This window comes from Somniosus microcephalus, chromosome 1 (assembly GCF_052327205.1).
Source record: "Somniosus microcephalus isolate GS21.2 chromosome 1, FLI_Smic_1.0, whole genome shotgun sequence".
NCBI classification, from domain to species: Eukaryota; Metazoa; Chordata; class Chondrichthyes; order Squaliformes; family Somniosidae; genus Somniosus; species Somniosus microcephalus.
In genome coordinates, this window is record NC_140987.1 from 151791112 (window position 1) to 151818702 (window position 27591).

Sequence of the window (27591 nt, forward strand, 5' to 3'; positions counted from 1 at the left end):
TTCCTAAGTTGTTTTTTTTAAACTTCTGTCTTAATCGTTTCGTATTCTACCTGGTCATGCTCTCCCCTGCTGTCCATGTACTTAGTGTATGCCTCTTTCCTTACCCTCAATGTTCCCTCAGGTTTTTATTCATCCATGATGTCTCATTAGTGTTCAGTTTGTTCTTGTTTTTTAGTGTAATACATTTTCCTGGACTCTGTTGAAAACAGTTTTATATGTTTCCCATTGCTGCTCTACATCTTTGTTTGCCAATATTGTTTTCCAATTTATTTTCCCAAGTTCTACTCTCACTCCCGCAAAATCAGCTTTTCTCCAATCTATTACCCTGGTCTTGGTCATGCTTATGCCCTTCTCAATTATTATCTTAAACTGTATTATATTATGGTCACAACTACCTAGATGTTCCCCTACTTTTACTTCTCTTATCTGCTCTGGTTCATTCCCCATTACTAGATCTAGTAGTGAATCCTCCCTTATTGAGTTTCGTACATACTGGGTTAGAAAGGAGTCCCGCACACATTGTAGGATCTTCATTCCCTTATCCCCTTTACCTACATCTTCTGGCCAATTAATTTCAGGGTAGTTGTCTTTTGTCTTATAATACTCCTGTGAAGCACCTTGAGACAGTTTACTACATTATAGAAACATACAAGATAGGAGCAAGAGTAAGCCATTCGGCCCCTCGAGCCTGCTCCGCCATTCAATGCGATCATGGCTGATCATCCAAATTCAGTACCCTGTCCTTGCTTTCTCCCCATATCCCTTGATCCCCTTAGCCTTAAGAAATATATCTAACTCTTTCTTGAATATATTCAATGAATTGGCCTCAACTGTCTTCTGTGGTAGAGAATTCCACAGGTTCACCACTCTCTGGGTGAAGAAATTCCTCATTCTCAGTCCTAAATGGCTTACCCCTTATCCTTAGACTGTGACCCCTGGTTCTGGACTCCCCCGCCATCGGAAACAGCCTTCCTGCATCTAGTCTGTCTAGTCCTGTTAGAATTTTATAAGTTTCAATGAGATCCCCTCTCATTCTTCTAAACTCTAGCGAATACAAGCCTAATCGACCCAATCTCTCTTCATACATCATTCCTGCCATTCCAGGTATCAGTCTGGTGAATCTTCGCTGCACTCCCTCCATGGCAAGAACATCCTTCCTCAGATAAGGCGACCAAAATTGCACACAATACTCAAGGTGTGGTCTCACCAAGGCCCTGTACAATTGCAGCAAGACATCCTTGCTCCGGTACTCGAATCCTCTCGCTATGAAGGCCAGCATACCATTTGCCTTCTTAACCGCCTGCTGCACCTGCATGCTTACCTTCAGCGACCGGTGCACAAGGACACCCAGGTCTCGTTGCACTTCCCCTTTTCCCAATCTATTGCCATTCCCCTTTTCTCAATCTATTGCCAATCAGATAATAATCTGCCTTCCAGTTTTTGTCACCAAAGTGGATAACCTCGTATTTATCCACATTATACTGCATCTGCCCAATCGCCCAACCTGTCCAAATCGTACTGGAGTTTCTCTGCATCCTCCTCACAGCACACACGCCCACCCAGCTTTGTGTCATCTGCAAACTTGGAGATATTACATCTAGTTCCCTCGTCTAGATCATTAATATATATTGTGAATAACTGGGGTCCTAGCACCGATCCCTACGGTACCCCACTAGTCACTGCCTTCCACTCAGAAAAAGACCCGTTTATTCCAACTCTTTGCTTTCTGTCTGCCAACCAGTTTTCTATCCAAGTCAGTACCCTTACCCCCAATCCCATGTGCTTTAACTTTGCACGCTAGTCTCTTATGCGGGACCTTATCGAAAGCCTTCTGAAAGTCCAAATACACCACATCCACTGGTTCTCCCTTATCTATACTACCAGTTACATCCTCAAAAAATTCCAGTAGATTAGTCAAGCATGATTTACCTTTTGTAAATCCATTTTGACTTTGTCCGATCCTGTCACTGTTTTCAAGTGCTCTGCTAGTATATCTTTTATAATGGACTCTAGCATTTTCCCCACTACCGATGTCAGGCTTACCGGTCTATAATTCCCTGTTTTTTCTCTACCGCCTTTTTTAAATAGTGGGGTTACATTAGCTACCCTCCAATCCATGGGAACTGTTCCAGAGTCTATAGAATTTTGTAAGATGACCAGCAATGCAGCTACTATTTCTAGGGCCACTTCCTTAAGTGCCCTAGGATGTCGATTATCAGGCCCTAGGGATTTATCGGCCTTCAATCCCATCAATTTCCCTAACATCATTTCCCTACAAATACTGATTTCATTCAGTTCCTCCCTCTCATTAGACCCTATGTTCCCCGACATCTCTGGGAGTTTATTTGTGTCTTCCTTTTGGAAGAGAGAACCAATGTATGTATTTAATTGGTCTGCCATGTCTTTGTTCCCCATTATAAATTCCCCTGATTCTGACTGCAAGGGACCTATGCTTGGCTTCACCAATCTTTTTCTCTTCACATATCTATAGACGCTTTTACAGTCAGTTTTTATGTTCCCTGCAAGCTTACTCTCATATTCTATTTCCCCCCCCTTAATTAATCCCTTTGTCCTCCTTTGCTGAATCCTAAACTGCTCCCAATCCTCAAGTTTGCTGCCTTTTCTGGCCAATTTATATGTCCTCTCCTTGGATCTTATGCTATCCCTAATTTCCCTTGTTAGCCAATGTTGAGTCACCTTTTTTGTTTTATTTTTATGCCAAACGGGGATGAACAAATTCTGTAGTTCATCCATGCGATCTTTAAATGTTTGCCATTGCCTATTCACCGTCAACCCTTTAAGTAACATTTCGACATTTCGCAATCAATCCTAGCCAACTCGCGCCTCATGCCATCGTAGTTTCCTTAATTTAAATTCAGTGCCCAAGTCTCTGAATCAACTACTTCACTCTCCATCTTAATGAAGAATTCTATCATATTATGATCGCTCCTCCCCAAGGGGCCTCACTCAACAAGATTGCTAATTAATCCTCTCTCATTACATAATACCCAGTCTAAGATGGCCTGATCTCTAGTTGGTTCCTCGACATATTGGTCCAGGAAACCATCCCGTAGACACTCTAGGAATTCCTCCTCCACAGTATTGTTATTAATTTGGTTAGCCCAATCTATATGTAGATTAAAGTCACCCATGATAACTGCTGTGCCCTTACTACAAACATCTCTAATTTCCCGTTTAATGCCATCCCCAACATCAGCATTACCGTTTGGGGGTCTGTATACAACTCCCACTAGCGTTTTCTGCCCCTTGGTATTTCTCAGCTCTACCCATACAGATTCCACATTATCAGAGCCAATATCCTTCCTTACTATTGTGTTAATCTCCTCGTTAACCAGAAATGCTACCCCACCGCCTTTTCCTTTTTGCCTGTCCTTCCTGAATATTGAATACCCCTGGATGTTGAATTCCCAGCCTTGGTCACGCTGGAGCCATGTCTCCGTAATCCCAATTATATCATATCCATTTACATCTATTTGCGCAGCTATTTCATCCACCTTATTACGAATGCTCCTCGCATTAAGACACAAAGCCTTCAGGCTTGTTTTTTTTTAACACTCAAGAGCTTTTAGAATTATTGTTTACTGCGGCCATGTTTGATTTACACCCTTGATTTCTCTGACTTCCACTTTTGCTTTTCTCCTTCCTGTCTTTTGCTTCTATCCTTGCTTCCTTTTCCTCTGTCTCCCTGCACAGGTTCCCAACCCCCTGCCATTTTAGTTTAAACCCCCCCAACAGCACTAGCAAACACTCCCCCATGGACATTAAAGGCGCTATATAAATAGAAGTTGTTGTTTCGTTGAAATCCATGATTATTATTCTATGTTTTTTACTTATTTCCCTAATTTGTTTGCATATTTCTTCCTCCACCTTCCTTCCACTATTAGGTGGTCTGTAGACTACCTCTATTAGTGTGATTGATCCTTTATTATCTTTTATCTCTATCCACATGGATTCTATTTCTGACGAAGGGTCATCGACCTGAAACGTTAACTCTGTTTCTCTCTCTCTACAGGTGCTGCCTGACCTGCTGAGTATTTCCAGCATTTTCTGTTTTTATTTCAGATTTCCAGCCTCTGCAGTATTTTGCTTTTGGATTCTATTTCTGTCTTACTGATGGCTGTCACTTTTTTTCTACTGCCACTGTTATTTCTAATAAGTGCAGCTACTCCACCTGCACTTTTTCCCCTCTCTATCTTTTCTAAATATGTTATACCCTGCAATGTTTAATTCCCAGTCCTGATTTTTCTGTAGCCATGTCTCAGTAATCCCTACTATATCTGGTTCCTTGCAATGTATTATTGCCTCCAGTTCCCCTGTTTTATTATGGCACTGTGTGCATTGCTATAGAGAGAGTTTAACTCATTTTTAATAGCAGTTCCACTCACTTTATTTTTAACCATCCTTTTACACTCCTGTTCCATAACTCTATTTATTCCCTGGCCATTTATGCTGAACAGCCTGTTGATTGGAAAGAGATCTTAGGCTGTATTATGTCCGTGTATGATTGAGACACGGACAGCAGGAGTTGAACAAAACAAGTCTTTACTGAAAGGAGTCAATCGGGAAACTGAAACTAGAGGCTTACTAGCACCTTTTATACAAGGGTGGTTACTGCCGGTACTGCAGTCTGAGACCAGTTATTCTCTTAAAAAGGTACATACACAACAATTCCTCCCCTTTTAGATAAACAGTACATAACATTCATTTAACAACTAAATGATAACTAATTACAATCACAATTACGGTTGTTAGATACATTGGTTAAGTTTAAGCAATTATAAGTTCAGTCTTTGAGGAGGCTTCCTGATTCTGTCTGGATAACGCCTCTTTGGGGTATCAGGTTCCTCTGGCAAGGTTGAGTCGGGATCAATGTCGTTGTTTGGTTCATCTGCTTCCAATATCACCGATTCTGCGGTAGCTGCAATTGGTACGTCAATTTCATTACCAGGTGTATCAGATCGTGGTGTGGAGTTGTCATTTTCCAGTGACTCTAGAATCTGGTCAGCATGGCGTCTTACAATGCTCTCTCCAACGTCCACGGTATACATGAGAGGTCCTTGCCGTGTACAAATCGTTCCTGGCTGCCATTTCTCAGTGCGGTAGTCCCGGGCCAAAACTGGTTGACCTATCTTAAAACTCCTGGTCGGCCTTTCATTCATATTCTGAAACTGCCTGTTCTCCACATCTCTTCGGACGTTTGGCTTAACCAAATCCAAGCGGCATCGTAGTCTTTGATTGAAGAACATCATGGCTGGAGTTTGGTTGGTAACCGCATGTGTCGCATTCCGGTAGGCAAACAAGTTGTCCACCTTGTGTTGTAGGGGTATATCTTCATTACACATTGCCTTGATAGCCTTCTTGAATGTTTGAACAAACCTCTCGGCCAATCCATTAGTGGCTGGATGATATGGGGCGGATGTGTAATGCTTAACACCATTGTTCTTTAAGAACCTCTGGAACTCTTCAGACACAAACTGTGGTCCATTGTCAGAGCAAATCTGTTCAGGCAGCCCATTCCTGGCGAATATGGTTCGTAAAACTGTGATAGTTTTTTCTGTGGTGGTTGAGGACATTTTTATTACCTCTGGCCACTTTGAATGTGCATCCACCGCAATTAAAAACATCGAGACCATGAAGGGACCAGCAAAATCAATGTGCACCCTTTGCCATGGACATGAGGGCCACGCCCATGGATGTAGAGGAGCTTGTGGTGGGGTGTTTTGGACCTTCTGGCATCCTGTACAGCTCTTGGTCATCTCTTCGATTTCTCTATCGATTCCCGGCCACCACACAAACGCTCTGGCTAAGTTCTTCATTTTTACCCCTCCCAGATGACCCTCATGAAGCTCATTGAGCACTCTATCCATCAACTTAGGTGGAATTACTACTCTGGATCCACACATCAAGGTTCCTCTGCACACTGACAGCTGTTCTCTTCTCGGCGAGAATGCTGGCAGCAGTGGTTCGCCATGTGCTGGCCATCCCTTCACCGTTAAATCATAGACCCGTGATAGTGTCGGGTCATTCCGTGTTTCCTTTTCTATGTTTGCATTTGTCACAGGGAGACATTCGACTATGGTCGAGTGGAATAACTCCATTGGATCCACTGCAAGGTCTTCTTCTTCCACCGTCGGCAACGGTAGGCGTGACAATCCATCAGCATTCCCATGCTGTTTAGTTCCTTTGTACTCGGTCATATTGGTGTGCCCCTAGGAAAAGGGACCACCTCTGCAGCGTCATTATCGGTACGCCCTTCTGAGGGTTGAAAATGGAGACAAGAGGTTGATGATCGGTTAGTAGAGTAAATTTTTGACCGTGCAGGTAGTGATTGAACTTCTTCACCCCTCACACTAGGCTGAGAGCCTCTCTGTCAATCTGGGCGTAGTTACGCTCGGCAGAGGTTAACGAGCGTGACGCAAAAGCTATCGGCCTCTCTAAACCATCAAGGAATTTATGTGACAGTACCGCCCCAATGCCGTAGAGAGACGCATCACACGCCAGTCTGATCGGCAGTGCTGGGTTGTAGTGAGCCAATACTTCTCTTGAAGTGATTAAGTCCTTACTCTTCTGAAAGGCCCGCTTACAGTCATTGCTCCAATTCCATGCTACTCCCGTTCGTAGCAGGGCGTTCAGTGGGTGCAGGATTGTCGACAAATTCGGCAAAAACTTATGGTAGTAATTCACCAATCCGAGGAATGACCTCAGTTGCGACACATTTTCAGGCGCTGGTGCCTTAACAACCGCTTCAATTTTGTCAGGGGACTTATGTAACCCCTCTTCATCAATCACGTGGCCACAATACGATATCTGTTTCTTAAAAAACTCGCACTTGGGGCGGTTGGCTCGTAGCCCATGTTCCCGTAGTCTAGTGAGCACCTGTTCTAGGTTGTTAATGTGTTCACTGTCATCTTCACCTGTCACAAGGATGTCGTCCAAGTAACACCGAGTCCCCGGAATCCCTTGCAGGACTTGTTCCATCGCTCTTTGCCATATCGCCGGAGCTGATGCTACTCCGAATACCAGTCGATTATACTAGTAAAGAACTTTGTGAGTGTTTATCGTGAGATACTTCCTAGAGGATTCTTCAACCTCCATCTGCAAATATGCTTGTGCTAGGTCAATTTTTGTAAAACGCTTCCCTCCAGACAGTGAGGCGAAGATGTCTTCTATCCTTGGAAGAGGATACTGTACTGTGTGAAGGACTGGGTTCACCGTCACCTTGAAATCCCCACAGATGCGAACCTTCCTTAGCTCCTCAGACTTATTGCTTAACGTTTTCTTCATGACAGGAACGATGGGTGTCGCCCACTCACTCCAGTCGACCTTAGACAACACGCCTGCCTTCTCCAGCTCTGCCTCGACGGCTGGGCGAACTGCATATGGTACCGGTCTTGCTTTGAAAAACTTGGGAATTGCATTCTCTTCTATTTTTATCGAGGCGGTTACGCCTTTAAGAGTGCCCAGTTCTTGTTGAAATACCTCTTTGGCGTTAGCTAAGATTGTTGACAATCGTCCAGGAGTGACGTCTTCATCTTTTTTACCGTCCACCGTCATTGCATGAATGGAGTGCCAATCTAAGCTTATCGTCCTGATCCATTCATGTCCCAATAACGGTGGTCCACCATTTTGCAGTATGTAGAGATACAATTTCCGTATTTTCTTGCCGTTGTATTCGACAGGCACCCTTATTTTTCCTCTGGGGTATACTTTTTGCCCCGTATACGTCGTCAAGACGATGGATGTCTCTCTCAAGGGTATGTGTGAGAATAGCCGCTCGTAGTCTCGTCGATTCATGACGGTTAGCGCTGATCCTGTATCCAATTCCATTTTAACTTGGGACCCTGCTATCGTGAGGGTGACCCAAATGGTTCGGTGATCCTCTTTTGCGATTACATTGTGAAGCTTGAGACAGCTTCGTCTCCTGTTCCCGGATTGACTATCGCTCATCTGGTCTTCGGAACTACTGTCCGTCATCTTTTGTACTTTCTTGTACGGTTCCTAAGTAGCCTTTTTGTTGTCGCTGGTCTTCTTCCCAGACCTGCAAACTCGTGCAATGTGTCCCATCTTTCCGCATTGCCTGCATATTTTGTCCTTGGACCAGCAGTCCTTCTGGTCATGGTTAGTTCTGCCGCAGCGATAACATTTTTCAAATCCCCATGTCATTTCGTGGGTGCCGTATTCCTGTGGCTTTTGTTGAATTTCTGCAGCTCCCCTGGCTGCTGCTTCGTACGATACTGCCACACTGAAAGCCTTATCTAGCGTCAGCTCTTTCTCTGAGAGTAACCTCTTCTGGGTTCCTTCACTGAGGAGTCCACAGACAAATTTGTCCCGTAGTGTATCTGCCAGTCCTGCTCCGAACTGGCAGTGCTTTGATAGCTTGCGTAGTTCCGTAAGGTACTCAGCATTGCTCTCATCTTTGTGCGGAGTTCTCCTGTGGAATTTAAATCTTTCTGCGATCAACAGCGGTGCAGGGTTTAGGTGTTCCTGTAGGACAGCAACAATTTCGTTAAAACTCTTCGCCTTCGGTTTGGCTGGAGTAATCAGGTCCCGCAATAGGCCGTACGTTCGAACGCCCATTAAGTTTAGCAATACCGATGCCTTTTTCTCATCGGCTATTTCGTTTGCCTCGCAATATACCTCGACTCTTTCCACATACGTGGTCCAGTCCTCTATTGTATTATCAAAGGCAGTGATACAGCCAGTCTTCGGCATCTTGAAAATCTAAAATGGCACCTCCTTCCCAGATTTAACAAAATGGCGCCTCCCGCGCTTTTGCCTTCTTCCCCACTGTTGCTAGCGCTGCTTTCCGCGGTTTCCGTTGCAACCTGCAGCTCCTCGCGGTTTCCTGCACGTTTAATATTTCTTTTTTTAAATTATTTTCCCGTCGTGGAACAACCCTGTGGGACTCTTGCCTCCCTCTTCTCGGGTCTATACGCAGCCCGGCTTCGTAGCACCGGCCGCGCCCTGTGTGCTCCACCCTCTCTCTCTCCTCTTCCCGACAACGCTGCTTGGCCCCGTTGCAAGCCACCCGCTCGAGTTCGCGACCGACGCAGCCCAGGAAGGATCAGTGTACTACCTGCCACCAGCCCGATTAGCTGAAGCACCGTCGACAGGAACCAGGCCCCGCTTTCGACAGCTTCTCCAGCAATCTTCAACTCCGCTAACACAGGGGCGGATGCCCACGGTCGACGCCCATTTCTACTGCTTCTTTCTTCCTTCTGGCCTCGACCTCTGCTCACTTCGCTGCAGGAATGGATCCCAGGAGGTGGTGCAGACTGTCGGTAAGTTCGTATCTGCTCGTCGCCAGTATTATGTCCGTGTATGATTGAGACACGGACAGCAGGAGTTGAACAAAACAAGTCTTTACTGAAAGGAGTCAATCGGGAAACTGAAACTACAGAGGCTTACTAGCGCCTTTTATACAGGGGTGGTCACTGCCGGTACTGCAGTCCGAGACCAGTTATTCTCTTAAAGGTACATACACAACAGGCTGCAGCTAAATGTATGTAACCTTTAGGCTAATGGTTGCCTGGAGTGAAAAAAGGCAACATTAATGACCAGTTTAGCAGAATGATGGAAAACAATCAAGAGGTAATATTGTTTCCATAAAAGTTATTAGTCAGACCCCCTCATCTGGAATAGATTGTACAGATATGATTACCTAATTAAAAGTGTATTATTGCTTTCAAGAGGGTACAGAGGCGGGCAACCAGATTGTGGCAACAGAATCTAAGTTACGAGGAAGGTTAAGGACGTTGGACTTGTTTACTTTTGTAAAGAGATTTTGAGATGACTTGATTGAAGTATTCAAGATTATGGAAAGGATTAGCAAAGTGGATCCCAGCAAATTGTTCACTATTGCAAAGGCTTCAAATATTCGCGGCCACAAGTTAAAAATTAGGAAATTAGAAATAAGAAAGTCAGGCTGCCAATGCCGAGCTGTCATTTTGGGGCCAAGGTGAATCATGGGAAAAATGCAAGGTGCTTCTTGGCTCTGCCTGAGGTCTTTGTTTTAAATTAAGTTTCCTATGAATGTTCCTTCAACTCTTTCAATCTTTGGCCAATTTTATTTGATAAATGGATGGCAAATTCTTTGACACAAAGAGATCACAATCAGTACACTTCTAGAAGCATGAATCAGAGGTGGGTTACAACGCTGTTGGGTGTATGGGAAACCTCAATTTATTTAATCACATGCATCAGGATACATTTTTATTTTGTCTTATGACTGATTAAACAAAAAAGCCGATTCTGCATCTGAATCACAACAGCAACACTCCATGCAACAGATCAGTAAACACTACTGCTGTAAATATAGATTATGTAGGAAATAAAAATAATTACAGACCCAACTTACAAGCATTTAATGAACTAAGCTGTATTAATGATGTATTGAAAATTCATGCAAGTTCCCTCAGGCTGTCATTGTATTATGACATCTAAGTCAGTATTTCTCAAACTGGGGTCCGCAGAAACTTTCCAGGGGTCTGTGGCCAGAGGTAATTTCAAGCCTGCTCCTCTTCATAGAGCTGGCACTGATTCAGTTCTTGGGAATTATTCTTAATGGCTGGGCCCACCTCCTCAGAGACCCACAGCTCTCACTCACTTTTCAACGAGCGCTCCCGGCCAGTCGAACTGACTCCTCTCCCTGGTGCTGTGACCCTGTACCATCCTCCTGACCAGTGATCAGAGCGTCTGCAGGGCTCCTCAAACACGTGCCTGAATGTGTTCATGCAAACACGTACAATCCCACAGTGCAGCTGTTACAGAACATGCCAGTGGGACTGTATGGCGGTGAGTCATGCTTCCAGCAGCATCACATGTGCATGGGTGCTCGTGCCCTCACTCACCTTGGCCAGCCTGCAGATGGCTTTAAAAATTGTCCAGCACTAAGTGGCTAATAGTGGCCATCTGTTGCTGCAGAGTACCCAGAATTGGGGTGAGAAACAGGCACACCCATCTCACCGATAGCTATAAGTAAATACCTGTTTTCTTCAAAGCATTATTAAAACACTCTATACATGCAACACTTTTATATTATGAGTATTATACAGTATTATAATTTAGATGGGGGATCCATGGTTACTAATCGATTTGAAAAGCGGTCCTCCAACCAAAAATGTTTGAGAACAACTGATCTAAACGACTGAACAGGTTATTGCATTTTCGGTTTGCTACTAATGAATCTAACATAACATGTGGTACATGTGACAATGTAAGTTTCTGACATACACCAAGGCTTGAGGATACAATGCAACAGTATACTGTAGTGTATGTACTTTGCAGAAGGAACTATATTCTGCAGCCCCTGTATACTGCAGTACCAGTAGTGACCACCCCTGTATATAGCCTGTGTAGTAACTCTGCATAGTTAGTTCGTGTTTGTCTCCACTCAGTAAAGACCTGTTATGACCAACTCCTGCAGTCCGTGTCTCAATTACACGTGGACATAATACTGGCGACGAGCAGATCCGAACTTACCTACAGTCTGCACCACCTCATGGGGATCCATCCCTGAAGCGAAGTTGTCAGAGGTCGAGGCCAGAAGGAAGAAAGAAAAAAAAAAAAAAAACAATCAGAAGAAACGGGCGTCGACCGTGGGCCACCGCCTCTGATTCATCGGAGTGAAAGATTTGCAGGAGAGGCTGTCAAGAGCGGGGCTCGGTTATCCTGTCGATGGTGTTCCAGCTAATCGGGCTGGTGGCAGGTAGTACAATGATCCTTCCTGGGCTGCGGCGGGCTAGAGCTCGATCGGGTGGCTTTTCAATGGGGCCGAGCAGCGTTGTCGGGAAGAGGAGAGAGAGAGAGAGAGAGAGAGAGGAGCGCACACGGGGCGCGGCCGGTGCTACGAAGCCGGGCAGCGTACAGACCCGAGAAGAGGGAGGAAAGTGTCCCACAGGGTTGCTCCGACGACGGGGAAATAAAAGAAATTAGAAGCGCAGAAAGCCGCGAGGAGCTGCAGTTTGCCACGGGAACCGTGGAGAGCGGCGTTAGCAGCAGCGCGGGGGGGGAAGTGCGCGAAGGCCATAGGGCGTCGCCATCAAGGCATAAAACGCCAGCAACAGCACTAGCAGCAGCGGAGAAAACGGAAAGCGCGGGAGGCGCCATTTTGTTAAATCGGGGAAGAAGGCAAAGCGCGGGAGGCACCATCTTAGATTTCCAAGATGCCGAAGACTGGCAATATCACTGCCTTCGATAATGCAATGGAAGACTGGACCACGTATGTGGAAAGAGTCGAAGTATATTGCGAGGCAAACGAAGTAGCCGATGAGAAAAAGGCATCGGTACTACTAAACTTAATGGGCACAAGAACGTACGGCCTACTGCGGAACCTGATTACTCCAGCCAAACCGATGGCGAAGAGTTTTAACGAAATTGTTGATATCCTACAGGAACACCTAAATCCTACACCGCTGCTGATAGCAGAAAGATTTAAATTCCACAGGAGAAATCAGCATAAAGATGAGAGCAATGCTGATTACCTTACAGAACTACGCAAGCTATCAAAGCACTGCCAGTTCGGAGCAGGACTGACGGGTACTCTACGGGACAAATTTGTCTGTGGACTCCTGAGTGAAGGAACCCAGAAGAGGTTACTGTCAGAGAAAGAGCTGACGCTAGATAAGGCTTTCAGCGTGGCAGTATCGTACGAAGCAGAAGCAAGGGGAGCTGCGGAAATACAGCAAAAGCCACAGCAATACGGCACCCACGAAATGACACGGGGATTTGAAAAATGTTATCGCTGCGGCAGAACAACCCATGACCAGAAGGACTGCTGGTCCAAGGACTTAATATGCAGGCAATGCGGAAAGATGGGACACATTGCACAAGTTTGCAGGTCTGGGAAGAAGACTAACGACAACAAAAAGGCTACTAAGGAACAGTACAGGAAAGTACAAAAGATGACGGACAGTAGTTCCGAAGACCAGATGAGCGATAGTCAATCCGGGAACAAGAAACTAAGCTGTCTCAAACTTCACAACGTAATCGCAAAAGAGGATCACCGAACCATTTGGGTCACCCTCACGATAGCAGGGTCCCAAGTAAAAATGGAATTGGATACAGGATCAGCCCTGACCGTCATAAATCGATGAGACTACGAGCGGCTATTCTCACACATACCCTTGAAAGAGACATCCATTGTCTTGAAGACATATACGGGGCAAAAAGTATACCCCAGAGGGAAAATAAGGGTGCCTGTCGAATACAACGGCAAGGAAATACAGAAATTGTATCTGTACATACTGCAAGATGGTGGACCACCGTTATTGGGACGTGAATGGATCAGAAAGATAAGTTTAGACTGGCACTCCATTCAGGCACTGACGGTGGCTGGTAAAAAGGATGACGACGTCACACCTGGCCGATTGTCAAAAATCTTAGCTAACGCCAAAGAGGTATTTCAACAAGAACTGGGCACTCTTAAAGGCGTAACCGCCTCGATAAAAAAAGAGAATGCAATTCCCAAGTTTTTCAAAGCAAGACCGGTACCATATGCAATTCGCCCAGCCGTCGAGGCAGAGCTGGAGAATCTGGAGAATGCAGGCGTGTTATCTAAGGTAGACTGGAGCGAGTGGGCGACACCCATCGTTCCGGTCATGAAGAAAACGTTAAACAATAAGTCTGAGGAGCCAAGGAAGGTTCGCATCTGTGGGGACTTCAAGGTGACGTGAACCCAGTCCTTCACACAGTACAATATCCTCTTCCGAGGATAGAAGATATTTTCGCCTCACTATCTGGAGGGAAGCGTTTTACAAAAATTGACCTAGCACAAGCATATTTGCAGATGGAGGTTGAAGAATCCTCCAGGATTATCTCACGATAAACACACAAAGGTCTTTACTAGTATAATCGACTGGTATTCGGAGTAGCATCAGCTCCGGCGATATGGCAAAGAGCGATGGAACAAGTCCTGCAAGGGATTCCGGGGACTCGGTGTTACTTGGACGACATCCTTGTGACAGGTGAAGATGACAGTGAACACCTTGCCAACCTACAGCAGGTGCTCACTGGACTAAGAGAACATGGGCTACGGGCCAATCGCCCCAAGTGCGAGTTTTTTAAGCAACAGATATCGTATTGTGGCCACGTGATTGATGAAGAGGGGTTACATAAGTCCCCTGACAAAATTGAAGCGGTAGTTAAGGCTCCAGCGCCTGAAAATGTGTCGCAACTGAGGTCATTCCTCGGATTGGTGAATTACTACCATAAGTTTTTGCCGAATTTGTCCACAATTCTGCACCCACTGAACGCCCTACTACAAACTGGAGTAGCATGGAAATGGAGCGATGAATGTAAGCGGGCCTTTCAGAAGAGTAAAGACCTAATCACTTCAAGAGAAGTATTGGCTCACTACAACCCATCACTACCGATAAGACTGGCGTGTGATGCGTCTCCCTACGGCATTGGAGCGGTACGGTCACATAAATTCCTTGATGGTTCAGAGAGGCTGATAGCTTTTGCGTCACGCTCGTTAACTTCAGCCAAGCGTAACTACGCCCAGATTGACAGAGAGGCCCTCAGCCTGGTGTGGGGGATGAAGAAGTTGAATCACTACCTGCACGGTCAGAAATTTACTCTACTAACTGATCAACCACCTCGTCTCCATTTTCAACCCTCAGAAGGGCGTCCCGATAATGACAGCACAACGGCTACAAAGGTGGTCCCTTTTCCTAGGGGCACACCAATATGACATCGGGTACAAAGGAACTAAACAGCATGGGAATGCTGATGGATTGTCACGCCTACCGTTGCCGACGGTGGAAGAAGCACCTGCAGTGGATCCAGTGGAGATATACCACTCGACCATAGTCGAATGTCTACCTGTGACGAATGCAAACATAGAAAAGGAAACACAAAATGACCCGACACTCTCCTGGGTCTATGATTTAACAGTGAAGGCATGGCCAGCACATGGCAAACCACTGCTGCCAGCATTCTCGCCGAGAAGAGAACAGCTGTCAGTGTGCAGAGGAACCTTGATGTGTGGATCAAGAGTAGTAATTCCACCCAAATTGAAGGATAGAGTGCTCAATGAGCTTCATGAGGGTCATCTGGGAGGGGTAAAAATGAAGAACTTAGCCAGAGCGTTTGTGTGGTGGCCGGGAATCGATAGAGAAATCGAAGAGATGACAAGAGCTGTACAGGATGCCAGAAGGTCCAAAACGCCCCATCACAAGCCCCTCTACATCCATGGGAGTGGCCCTCATCTCCATGGCAAAGGGTGCACATTATTTTGCTGGTCCATTTATGGACTCGATGTTTTTAATTGCGGTGGATGCACACTCAAAGTGGCCAGAGGTAATAAAAATGTCCTCAACCACCACAGAAAAAACTATCACAGTCTTACGAACCATATTCGCCAGAAATGGGCTGCCTGAACAGATTTGCTCCGACAATGGACCACAGTTTGTGTCTGAAGAGTTCCGGAGGTTCTTAAAGAACAATGGTGTTAAGCATTACACATCCGCCCCATATCATCCAGCCACCAATGGATTGGCTGAGAGGTTCGTTCAAACATTCAAGAAGGCTATCAAGGCAATGTGTAATGAAGACATACCCCTACAACACAAGGTGGACAACTTCTTGTTTGCCTACCGGAATGCGACACAAGCGGTTACCAACCAAACTCCAGCCATGATGTTCTTCAATCGAAGACGACGATGCCACTTGGATTTGGTTAAACCAAACACAGAAGAGATGTGGAGAACAGGCAGTTTCAGAATATGAATGAAAGGCCGACCAGGAGTTTTAAGATAGGTCAACCAGTTTTGGCCCGGGACTACCGCACAGAGAAATGGCAGCCAGGAACGATCTGTACATGGCAAGGACCTCTAATGTATACCGTGGACGTTGGAGAGAGCATTGTAAGACGCCATGCTGACCAGATTCTAGAGTCACTGGAAAACGTCAATTCCACACCACGATCCGATACACCTGGTGATGAAACCGAAGTACCAATTGCATCTACCTCAGAATCGGGACTATTGGAAGCAGACGAACCCAACAACGACGTTGATTCCGAATCAACTCTGCCAGAAGAACCTGATACCCCAAAGAGGCGTTATCCAGACAGAATCAGGAAGCCTCCTCAAAGACTGAACTTATAATTGCTTAGCTTCAGCTAATGTATATGACAACTGTAATTGTAAATATGTTATTTAATTATTAATCGAATGTTATGTACTGTTTAGCTAAAAGGGGAGGAATTGTAGTGTATGTACTTTGCAGAAGGAACTATATTCTGCAGCCCCTGTATACTGCAGTACCAGTAGTGACCACCCCGTATATAAGCCTGTGTAGTAACTTTGCATAGTTAGTTCCAGTTTGTCTCCACTCAGTAAAGACCTATTATAACCAACTCCTGCAGTCCGTGTCTCAATTACACACGGACATAATATATACAAGACAAGATGATACATTTTTCTATACCAACTAAACTAGCACTCTTTGAAAACCCAGTAAGTAGCATGGGTCTGGAATTTCTTGCACATCTGCGCTCAGAGAGACATGCAATCATGGGCACTAATCAAAGATGTGGCCCAAAAGATCATGGGATTTTGGGCCCAAGCGAGTTGTGCATGCAAGTATAATACGCCCAAATCTCCTTGATCGTCTACTGATTCCGCCATCCGAACACATCTCCTCCCATAATAGCAGCCCCGCGCCCTCATTACATGGCCTTGTATGCGAGTTTCCTGCAATTGCGCTCCGAGGTTCTCTTCAAATTACCATCAGATTTTCAGGCATAGCAGGAAATAAAGTACTTTTTCTGGTGTCTTACTAACATTTTATAAGCATTTCTAAAAAATGTATTCTCACTGATGAGACCTGCACTGCATTTTTTATTTCTTTGTGGTTTATACTTGTGCCATAAAAATGCATTCAATGAAAATTGAAAGTTTCTCTGATTAAAGGTTCTTAAACATGCTGTACCTGATGTGCTTGAATGATGAGAAAATGAGTTGAAACTTTAATTTTCATATTTAAAGAATATATGGTGTGGATTCAGTGCTTTTCTTGCACCACGATTGTTTGTACTGATTTACGACCATTTTATATTTGACCATATTCTAATGATATTCCCAGGAAATTTGCGTGTAACTTAACATTGGCGGAATGAGTCTAGCTTTCAGGCTGCGCCCAAGGAGGGAATTCCAGGCCATGCTGAGTGACGTAATAAAACTCACTACGCACTTGGTCTGAGCATAAAGCAAGGCTTCAATCAACTTGTTTCAGAACATGGAGGTCTAGTTGTACTTCACTAGTTCCTTGTCTTACAGAATGTCCCTGGAGAGCTGGGGCCAACGCCCGAGTATTTATACTCTTTGGCTGGCGCCACCAGCTGGCCGTCCAGTGTTATTTCATAGGTAGTTTCTCGATGATGAGATTTATGACACTGAGCATATATTTTATTAGTAGACGTGGGGCTGGGGGTAAGAGAGGACTTTGTTCTTTACCTTCAATATTGTACAGTTGACTCACGACTATTTTACTACTGAATACTTATGGAACTCTCTCACTAGAGCAATCAGAAGTATTCATCCAAAGTCAAGAAAGATGCATTCCAATCACTGAAACTTTAAAAAATCAATTAGCAACCTAAATAGTTGACTAATGTTTATAATGCATATTTTAAAAATGATTGTGTAATTACAAGTTCTCAGAAAACAAAACTAATTTTTTTTACCATGAAACATAAAATGTTGCATGACAGGACTCAATATGCAATTACAGGCTGCCCCAGAATCTATAGTACAATTATTTTAATCTAAAACAAAGCAAAACACTACATCCAAGTTATTACCCCATTTCACATTCGTACTGTATTTTCATTCAAAACCAGTTTATTTGGAAACAGATCAGCATGATGCTTGATCACATAGCCGGAACTAACTCAAACCTTGGGTAAAGGTCAAGTAACTGTGGAACTCACACAAACTTCAAACTGCGATTCAGTTACAACATCACAAACTCGTGAATACTAATTAGAACATTACAGAGGCCCCAGTGTTCTCACCGGGAGTTCAATCAGATTCACAACTGCTAAATTAATCTGGGAATAACTGGCTAAATGAACCACAATGACACTTAAAGCTCTTATGCTTTCACATGGTCTGGTGTTACCTTCCAAAATATTACAGTACTCTGAAGAAATTTACTGCTTTCCCTAAAAGGCCAATGTGCATTTATAATTTAAAACATCTGCATCACCACATATCACAAATTTCAGTTAACATTTGTAACAATAGAAAAGCTTTACAGATGAACAAAAATGCTTCTTTCTCAACTAGAATTAGTGAATTGGACAATACTGCAGCATTTCCACATTTAATTGCTAGGCAGTTTTTCAGCTTTTTAAAAATGAAAGACTATATAGCTTTTAGCAATATAGTTTCGTTCTACAGCAATAGTACTGAAATTTCCTGGGAATCTCATTAGAATACGGCCAAACGTAAAATGGGCATAAATCAATGTAAATAAAATCAAAACAAAGTTAACAAAACCAAGGTATTGACTTGGATAGAGAACTGGTTGGCAGACAGAAAGCAAAGAGTTGGAATAAACGGCTCTTTTCTGAGTGGCAGGCAGTGACTAGTGGGGTACCGCAGGGATCGGTCCTTGGACCCCAGCTATTCACTATATATATATATATATATTAATGATCTGGACGAGGGAACTAGATGTAATATCTCCAAGGTTGCAGACGACAAAGCTGGGTGGGCGTGTGTGCTGTGAGGAGGATGCAGAGAAACTCCAGTATGATTTGGACAGGTTGGGTGATTGGGCAGAAGCATGGCAGATGCAATATAATGTAGATAAATGCGAGGTTATCCACTTTGGTGTCAAAAATAGGAAGGCAGAGTATTCCCTGAATGGCAATAGATTGGGAGAAGGGGAAGTGCAACGAGGCCGGGGCGTCTTTGTGCACCAGTCGCTGAAAGTAAGCATGCAGGTGCAGCAGGCGGTTAAGAAGGCAAATGGTATGTTGGCCTTCGTAGCGAGAGGGTTTGCGTACAGGAACAAGGATGTCTTGCTGCAGTTGTACAGGGCCTTGGTGAGACCACATCTGGAGTCTTGTGTGCAGTTTTGGTCGCCTTATCTGAGGAAGGATTTTCTTGCCATGGAAGGAGTGCAGCGAAGATTCACCAGGCTGATACCTGTGATAGCAGGAATGACGTACGAGGAGAGATTGGGTCGATTGGGCTTGTACTCGCTGGAGTTTAGAAGAATGAGAGTGGATTTCATCGAAACTTATAAAATTCTAACAGGACTAGACAGACTAGATGCTGGAAGGATGTTCCCGATGGTCGGGGAGTCCAGAACCAGGGGTCACAGCCTAAGGATAGGGGGTAAGCCATTTAGGACAGAGATGAGGAGGAATTTCTTCACCCAGAGAGTGGTGAACCTGTGGAATTCTCTACCAAAGAAGGCAGTGGAGGCCAATTCATTAAATATATTCAAGAAGGAGTTGGATATATTTCTTAAGGCTAAAGGGATCAAGGGATATGGAGAGAAGGCAGGGACAGGGTACTAAATTTGGATGATCAGCCGTGATCTCATTGAATGGCGGAGCAGGCTCGAGGGGCCGAATGGCCTACTCCTATCTTCTATGTTTCTATGTTCATGCTAAAATATTAGCGCTACTCTCCATTTTTAAAACATTTATAGGCAATAGCAATAGTTCAAACACTTACCAGCAATGAAATCTGTCCTTCTCTGACTATATTTAAAATGCTTTTAATATTTTTTGCTTCCTCACTCCTCTCTCCAGGTCCTCCCATGTTAATCCCGTTTTTATTACTATTTCCTTCTTCTAGTTTGCTCCCTGTTGAGGTTTGGAGAGACAATGTCCTTGCATGAAAGTTTGGCATTGTACTGCCAACCTTGTGTCCATGTGAATTAACAAACAAACTTGAAGTTCTGCTGGTCAATTCTTTATCCTGGGCTTCAGCTTCATGCACTGCATCACAGTTATCCGGTGATTGGGAAGTCTCTAAGCTTCCAGTTGCATGCCTGTGGTTGTTTGTGACGACTGTTTTTGCTTTCCTCAACTCCAAGCTATTTACTGGTGACAGAATACAAAACTGTGTCAAGTTGGTTGGCGAGTTCTCAGCCTTCACTGCTGAACAGATCCTACTGCCATCATCTCTCATGCCCATGTCTGAGCGGTTCTCTGAGGGAACCTTTGTGAAAGGACTACATCTCTGGGAAGGAATGTGGCTTAATTTGATATAAGGCACATCCAAAATTTCATCCATATCCAAATCATAGTGCTCAAGTTCATCAAGTAAAATGCTGGTGCCAGTGTCTTTGATCTTAAAGGACTGCCCATTGCTGTGGCACAAGGTATTACACTGATTTGGATTTTCAGCATCATCTTGCTTTTTGTAGTCACCCTTGAGTTCATGCTGTTCAGTATCTGTGTCATTTTCAGGGTTTTCTGGTTGATGCTTGAGAGGTGAAACTCTTTTTACAGGTCTGAATTTACTGTATACATCTGTGGTGCCTTTGGCTTTTATTCCACTGCTAACTGATGCTGTACCTCCAGAAGGCCAGTTTGAACTAGAAGCTTAACATTTGATCAAAATCATTAGTAAACAAAGCAATTCAGAAACTGTTAAGAGTAAATCCATTCCCACACAAAGAACATCAATCTCACCCCCACTTTCTGTACACAATAATTGACTTTAACAGCACTAAAAGAGATCATTCAGCCCACCGTGCCTCTGTCGATATCGACCAAAGTTTCAATTTAATGACTGAAATTCTTAATACATTAGATATCTGAAATATTTAAACACTTAGAAAACCACAGAAAGCATGTTCACTCATCCAGGCTGGTGGTATCACGAACAAAATAACTTCACCAGCAGTAACACTGCAAACTGCATCAAAAGTTGACTTTATGACATTTATGACATGACCATCTCATTCTTTAGACTTTTGGGTCTCAACTGTATGAAAAATTCAATTTTCAGAAATGATTTCCAATTGAAACCAACATAAAACCACACAAAGGAGAAAAAATAACGAAAATATCCGATTTATTTTTTAAATCATAGATTTACTATTAAGGATTTTTGGTGTCACTGTGTGGGCTGTAAAAGGAAAGCGCCAACCCAGTCTGTTGTGGGCTAATGGCATTTTTTTAAAACACTAACAGACCTTTGCTCTTACAACCCATTCTGTATGCTACAGTAATGGTGTACAATGTTCCCTCTAATTTGTTTTGTGCGCGGTCCCTTTAAATTTGCTGCGCGCCCGCACAGCGGCTGCGCATGCGTGGTATCTTTTCCAGTGGCAACAGCTTGTGAGCAGCCTGTGTGGTGCCTTCCGATCAATGCGCGCCTAAGGGGGAACGTTGATGGTTTAGTGGGGTTAATAACTAACACATCATACTAGTTCTGAACTTATGTGGAGTATGTTTACCATAAAATATTTTCCTGGACTTATGCTAAAATTATACAAGTTACATTGATATATTTAGCTTTTGAAAAATAGTTTGTGACTAAAATACAATTGTGTGAACTTTAATGGATGTAGCATGAACAAATTAGTAGTGGAGAGAATACGTCAACAGATTTCTCACATATGAACAAGGGAGCAATAACAATAATTCTAGGTCCTAATGGATCTTGCACATTTATCTACTTAATGATGCATAAAAAATACAGTATTGTATCTCAGTTTTACAGTAGATACAAAAACAAATGAATTGTCTTTTTAAACTTAGCCTCACATTTTTATCAGCAGTTTTCAATTTAAAGCCAAATCTAAATACTGTAATTAATGTACTACAGGTACTAGGCACGTGCCTATTGAAGAAAACTTGTTAATCAGGTTATGGACGATAAATATATACTTTCTTATACCCTCCAATGGCTTATAATTTCTTTAATAATAGAAAAATAACTTGCCAACACCTCAATGTTAAAGCTTAGTAACAGACTAGTAACTTAACACAAGGAATCCATTGTGCTTTTTAGATCTACAGTATACAAGAGCTAGGGTTCACAGGGCTGTGCTTTTATGTTGGTTTTATTTACATGTGAAATTCTTTCCAAGTGATATTGAAAAATGGATGCCAGATGTTTCCCAGCTGTTTTATACTGACAGGAACCATTAAAGACCTTGATGCAGACAAATCCTGTCCAGGGTTTATGAAAACAATCCCTTGCAAAGGAAGGTCTAGACCTTCACAAGTTGCCAACGTTTTGGACGTTCTATTATGCTAGCATTGTTCCTTACACTATCATATACCAAATGTTAAAAGAAAATCTTTAAAACATTCCTTCTGTGGTAGAATAGTTCATAGTTCAGTAAAGAAAAAATGATTTGCAATCATTAATAAGTGTGACACCTTTTATTACTTGAGTAAGATTTTATGGTAGGGGAAAAATGGTCGTCATGTTGTAAAACAGGACTGTCATGAAATGGGACCAGTATGACAAATTTAACTGGGTAAGTCTCCTTGCTCCCATATTCTTCTGTTCTTAAACTGAATAAATAATTGTAAACACAAAAGGCCTTTTTCCTCTCCACCTAAAGAAAATTTAACCTTAGCTTCTGCACAGTACTCGGTGTGTTGAAAAGACTCATTCTTATTTCTAGAGATCAGAGTGTAAAAAGGGATACTAATTGAAGGAGTTACCAAAGTATCAAATTGACACATACAGTACTTTAGAATAGCAACACTGTGCTTCTAGATGCATGCCATTACTTGCAATTCAGATTCTGAACAGGAGTAATGCCATAAATTCAAAATTCCTTCTACTGCTTATTCTCCAGTCAAGTTTTTGCAGCTGTTAGATTACCATCTTTAAACCTTCAACGTAGATGAAGTAGCTCGATAGTTATGTAGACAAGCACGTCAAAGCTCAACACCAAAAAAAACTTACAAGATCAAACTCCATTTAAGGTTAATTATTATTTAATTGTACTGATCTTTAACAATATTCAAAGAATTTTACATGAAACTAAGACCAGTGAAAAGTCAGGCTTTCAGTTATTCTTGTATTTTAACTGTAACTATATTTGCCCGTCAGCATATAAAATTATTGTAGAAAAGAACACTGGTCTCTAAATACCACGAGAACATTTCACATTGGACAGAAGGTGGTGTCATTGCACAAACTTTTTTTTTAAATTTCTCAATGTCCTTCCAAAATGCCATGTAGTGTGGCATTTTACTTTTTTGTTGCAAATAGATAATGTTAATTATTGAAAAATCTACAAGAAGGTGGCCCACCAGAAATTTCAGCAGCAGTGAGAAAGAACCACAACTTAGAAGCTCTACAAGTGAGTTATGATCATCTTTCTGGAAAAAGTAACTGGAAAACTGAAGTTCTTCATTAATTAACATTTTGCATTTTTTTCCTCCCCACTTTTTAGGTCTCGACACGTGATACACCACAGCCTAGCCAACAACTGGTCAGGAAAGTTACCGCGCACAGCTACTATTGAGTATAGTAACTGATTACAGTCGAGAGTGACTTTCCTGGTGATTTTAGTACCATCCAACTGGAAATGATGGAAAATATTTTAAAAGCACAATTAATTTAAAACTACAGGATAAGAGAGTGTATAAGAAAAGATAGCAGATAGCGTCTTTAATAAACATATAAAAAGAGTAAAAGGATAGTCAAAGGGTGGTGCCGATTAGAGACCAGAAAGAAAATCTTCTTGTGGAGACAGAGGGCATGGCTGAGGCACTAAATGAGTACTTTCCATCTGTTTCATAAGGGAAGAGGATGCTGCCAACATAACAGGAAAGGAGGTGGGGGGGGGGGGGGTGGGTGGTGTGGTGCTCGAGAAATTAGAAAGGATAAAAATAAAGGGGTACTTAAAAAGTTGGCAGCACTCAAAAGTAGAAAAGTCACCTAGTCCAGATGGGATGCAGCCTAGGTCGCTGAGGGAAGTAAGGTGAAAAATGCGGAGGCTCTGGCCACAATCGTACTTCCTTAAATATGGGAGTGGTGCCAGAGGACTGGAGGGTTGCAATGTTACACCCCTGTTCAAAAAAGGAGGGATGGATAAATCTGGCAACTAGAGGCCAGTCAGCCTAATGTCAATGGTTGCTGAAAAAATGGCGGTCACCTCGCTTCTGCCTGCTTTCAGCGGGTCCTGCAGCGGCTGCCATTTTGGGGAGGTCGGTAGCACTGCCGTTGCCTGTACTTGCTCCAGATATTTAGGTAAGGCAGATCGTGACGTCAATGAGTGTGCAATGCTGATTTGACGCACGATCTGCCATTTTTGACATTACTGCTCCATTTAATGTGCTCTCCTAATCATGACCAGCAGGAAGGAATCCCCAGCAGCGCTATTTAAAGGGATCATCAACAACTTGCAGCTGACATGCTTTTTGAGTTCTACCGGCTCTGTCTAAGTTTGTGTAACAGGTTGGAGCTTTCTAAAATTATTTAGTTGCTGAGGTGTTGCTGCAAGTGAAGAACGCCATGCTTCTGATTTAAAGGGTTCTGTTCACATCACTTGCTCCCAGTCATGGGAGCTTTACTTGCAGTCCCAGTCGTTGGCAGCGGTGGAAGGGAGGTGGCAGGCAGCACATCCCCATTCCGATAGGCTGTCTGTGAGCACCTCATCAGGCTCCTGCTCCAGTGAATGAAACCCCAGATTCCCATTGGTCACCACTTCCCCGTCTTACCATCCCTCTGTCACGGAATATCACAGCGTCCTCCTGGGCACAAAGCTGAAATGAGAGCCACCACAAAACACACATTGCAAACAGAATTTATAAATTTATCAAATTCAAATCAAAAAGAACAAAGTCAACTAATCACCCTTGTGTATTCCCTTAGTGCCTGTCTTTCGTGTGCCTTTTCATACTCTAGTTTTCCTATGAAGTACTCCTCAGTGGCTGCAGCATGGCTGGTGGAAGGCTGCTGACTTTCCATGGGGGAAGACTACAGATGGCCTTGCAGGATGACCTCAAGCAGCTCCGGCCCTAGAATGCCCAGATGAAGACTGCAGCCCAGATGAAGACTGCACCACCTCGGCATGGGCGGCAGCAGTCTGGGCTGGCTGGATGACAGGCAGCAGCAAGGGCACTGGCAGAGTGGCAGTACGATGCTGTCATCCTGAAAGAGGACAGCAGGTTTTTCTTCCATGGAGCCACTGCCCGGGGCGGCGCATCAGCATTCCTAGCCATCTGTTGGAGCACAGTTTGCTGGACAGCTGTGACAGTCTGCAAGTCCATTTCCACACTGGTAAACTCAGCCACGATGGCAGCAAGCGGAGAGTGCAGGAGAGCAGTTTGCACTTCCACTGCAGCACTGAGATGTTTGGTCACTTCTGCCTGTGCTGCAATGGAAGCTGCAAGATCGCTCATCACACCCAGTAGCATGACTGGGTCCGCAAGTTCTCTAATGGAGTTGCCCATCATTTCTATACTGGAAATCATGAGCTGCAAGCTCCACGCAAAACCCTGTGCAATGTTGGAGCCGGACTCCTCCATGCTACTTCACACTGAGAAGAGGTTCTCTGGCAGGGTTGCCATTGCACCAAGCATTTCCGTGTGCATGCCCATCACCCTTCTTCTGAAGTCCACCCCATCAAGGTCATCATTCGAGTCCTGTGCAGCAGAACTTGTGTGCAAACTCACCCTCAGGGGAGCTGGCACCTGAGCTACCCTTTTTCCCCTGGGCTGGCTGCAGCCCACTCATGCCCAATCACTCCCCACATGCAAATCCTGCCACTATACGCAGTCCCATTTTCTGAGCTGTTGTCTGCGAGTGTCAGATGCAGTGCCGCGGTGTCTTCTCCTCCTCCTCTACTCTCCTCCAGAACTTCAGGGACAGGTTGGGCTGCTGGTAGCTCTTGGGTATTTGAAAAGAGAAATGCACAAGGGTCTGGTTGTGGTGAGGGGAGGGGGGTGGGGAAGCAAGATATTCATGCATACACCGTCAGCAGCTTGTAAGTGAGAAGAGATTGTGGGATCTGAGAAAAAGGATTAGGTATGAGCATAACGTCATCATCTGTGACTGCCCCTCCACTTATTGCGAGCACTGCTTCATCCAGGTCCGTGAGGTTCTCAATTCTGGTTTGCGCACTACCCGTTTGCTGGTGCTCCTGGCGGTTGAGCGCCACCTTGGCCTGCAAGAGAAAGGGAAGTGTGACAATGAGTGTGGTGCAACGTGCCTGCCATGGTTGAATAGCTGGCAGTGTGTGCAAGGTGCAAGATGTGGGTGTGAGTCTTGCAGCAGTGATAAGTGTGTGAAGGTGAAGTGAAGCTATGATTGCGAGGTATGAATGGTGATAGGTAGAGATTGTTGGTAGGTGAGTGATGGGGTGTGGTACATTGAGCAGTGTGAGAGGCTTGTGGTGCAGATGGTGGGATATGGCATTTGATGATGCATTCACTCACCTTGACTGGTCGAGTGAGGTCATTAAACATTTTGCAGGACTGGATCCATGTTCGGGGACAACACTTGTCGCAGTGACGGGTTCAGCAATCACCTCCCAGATCCTTCTTGCGTTAAGCCTCGAAGGCCTCCTGAACCCTGCGGGTTGAGGACCTCATGGCATCTTTGGATCCCCAAGACCAAGGCCTCCAGTGCTGCAACAGAAAATCTTCTTGCCCTTTCCCTCGGCTGTTGGGCCATGGCTTTGTTCAGAGGCTGGTGTCGGGAGCAGTGAGACCGGAGACCCAGTGAGTATTTAAACTCACTTTCGCGGGCTTTCTTTACAGAGACTTACCAATCTCAGAGCAGCGGCGGCGTTCCAGAGCCACGTCACGATTCAAAACGTGACGCGGGCAGCTGATTGGGTGAGTACGGCCAGGGAGTATTTATACTACTCTATAGTTTGACAGTTAAGGTTCATAGTTTATAAAGTTTAGAAGGTCTTAATTTTTTTGTGGTTATAGTTTCTAGTGCTAGTAACCAAGGGCCCTTGAGTATATCATTTAATTGTAGTGTAATTGGTGGTATTGATTTGATTTATGTTAATTTAATTAAATGAATTCATGGCAGGACAGCTCAGTGCCATGGTATGCTCCTCCTGCACTACGTGGGAAATCAGGGACACTTCCTGTGTCTGATGACAACGTGTACGGGAAATGTGTCCAGCTGCAGCTACTGGCAGACCGCATTGCGGCGCTGGAGCTGCGAATGGATACATACTGGAGCATTCGCGATGCTCGGGACGTCATGGACAGCACGTTTAGGGGGTTGGTCACACCGCAGGTAAAGGCTGCACAGGCAGGAAGGGAGTGGGTGGCCGCCAGGCAGAGTAGTAGGCGCAGGCAGGTAGTGCAGGGGTCCCCTCTGGCCATCCCCCTCTGAAACAGATATACAGGAAACTTTGTTATATCCGGCACCGACGGGACCGAGCTGTTGCCGATCTATCAAAACTGCCGGACATACAAAGTTAATGTTGAAGCATATGGAGGTTTTCATCTCCGTATCTGACAACAAACACTGTTGCTTAGCAACAGCTTGTAAACAGTCGGCCCATACCTTGGACGCGTCTCTGTAGCTTAGCAACAGCTTCAGAGAGACTTTCCAGAGCCCGACTGTTGAAAACAAAGCCACGAGAAGAAAAAAAACCTAA

The 27591-nt window shown here is 44.2% G+C and overlaps 1 protein-coding gene across 3 annotated transcripts in view; it reads right to left on the reverse strand.

Moving 5' to 3' along the window:
• sncaip (synuclein, alpha interacting protein) overlaps positions 1-27591 on the reverse strand; it is a 210386-nt gene that overhangs the window by 59550 nt on the left and 123245 nt on the right. For all 3 annotated transcript variants that reach the window (XM_085986770.1, XM_085986780.1, XM_085986788.1), the window contains exon 4: positions 19719-20593. In XM_085986770.1, the coding sequence (XP_085842896.1) occupies positions 19719-20593 (875 nt within the window). The remainder of the gene's footprint in view (positions 1-19718; positions 20594-27591) is intronic.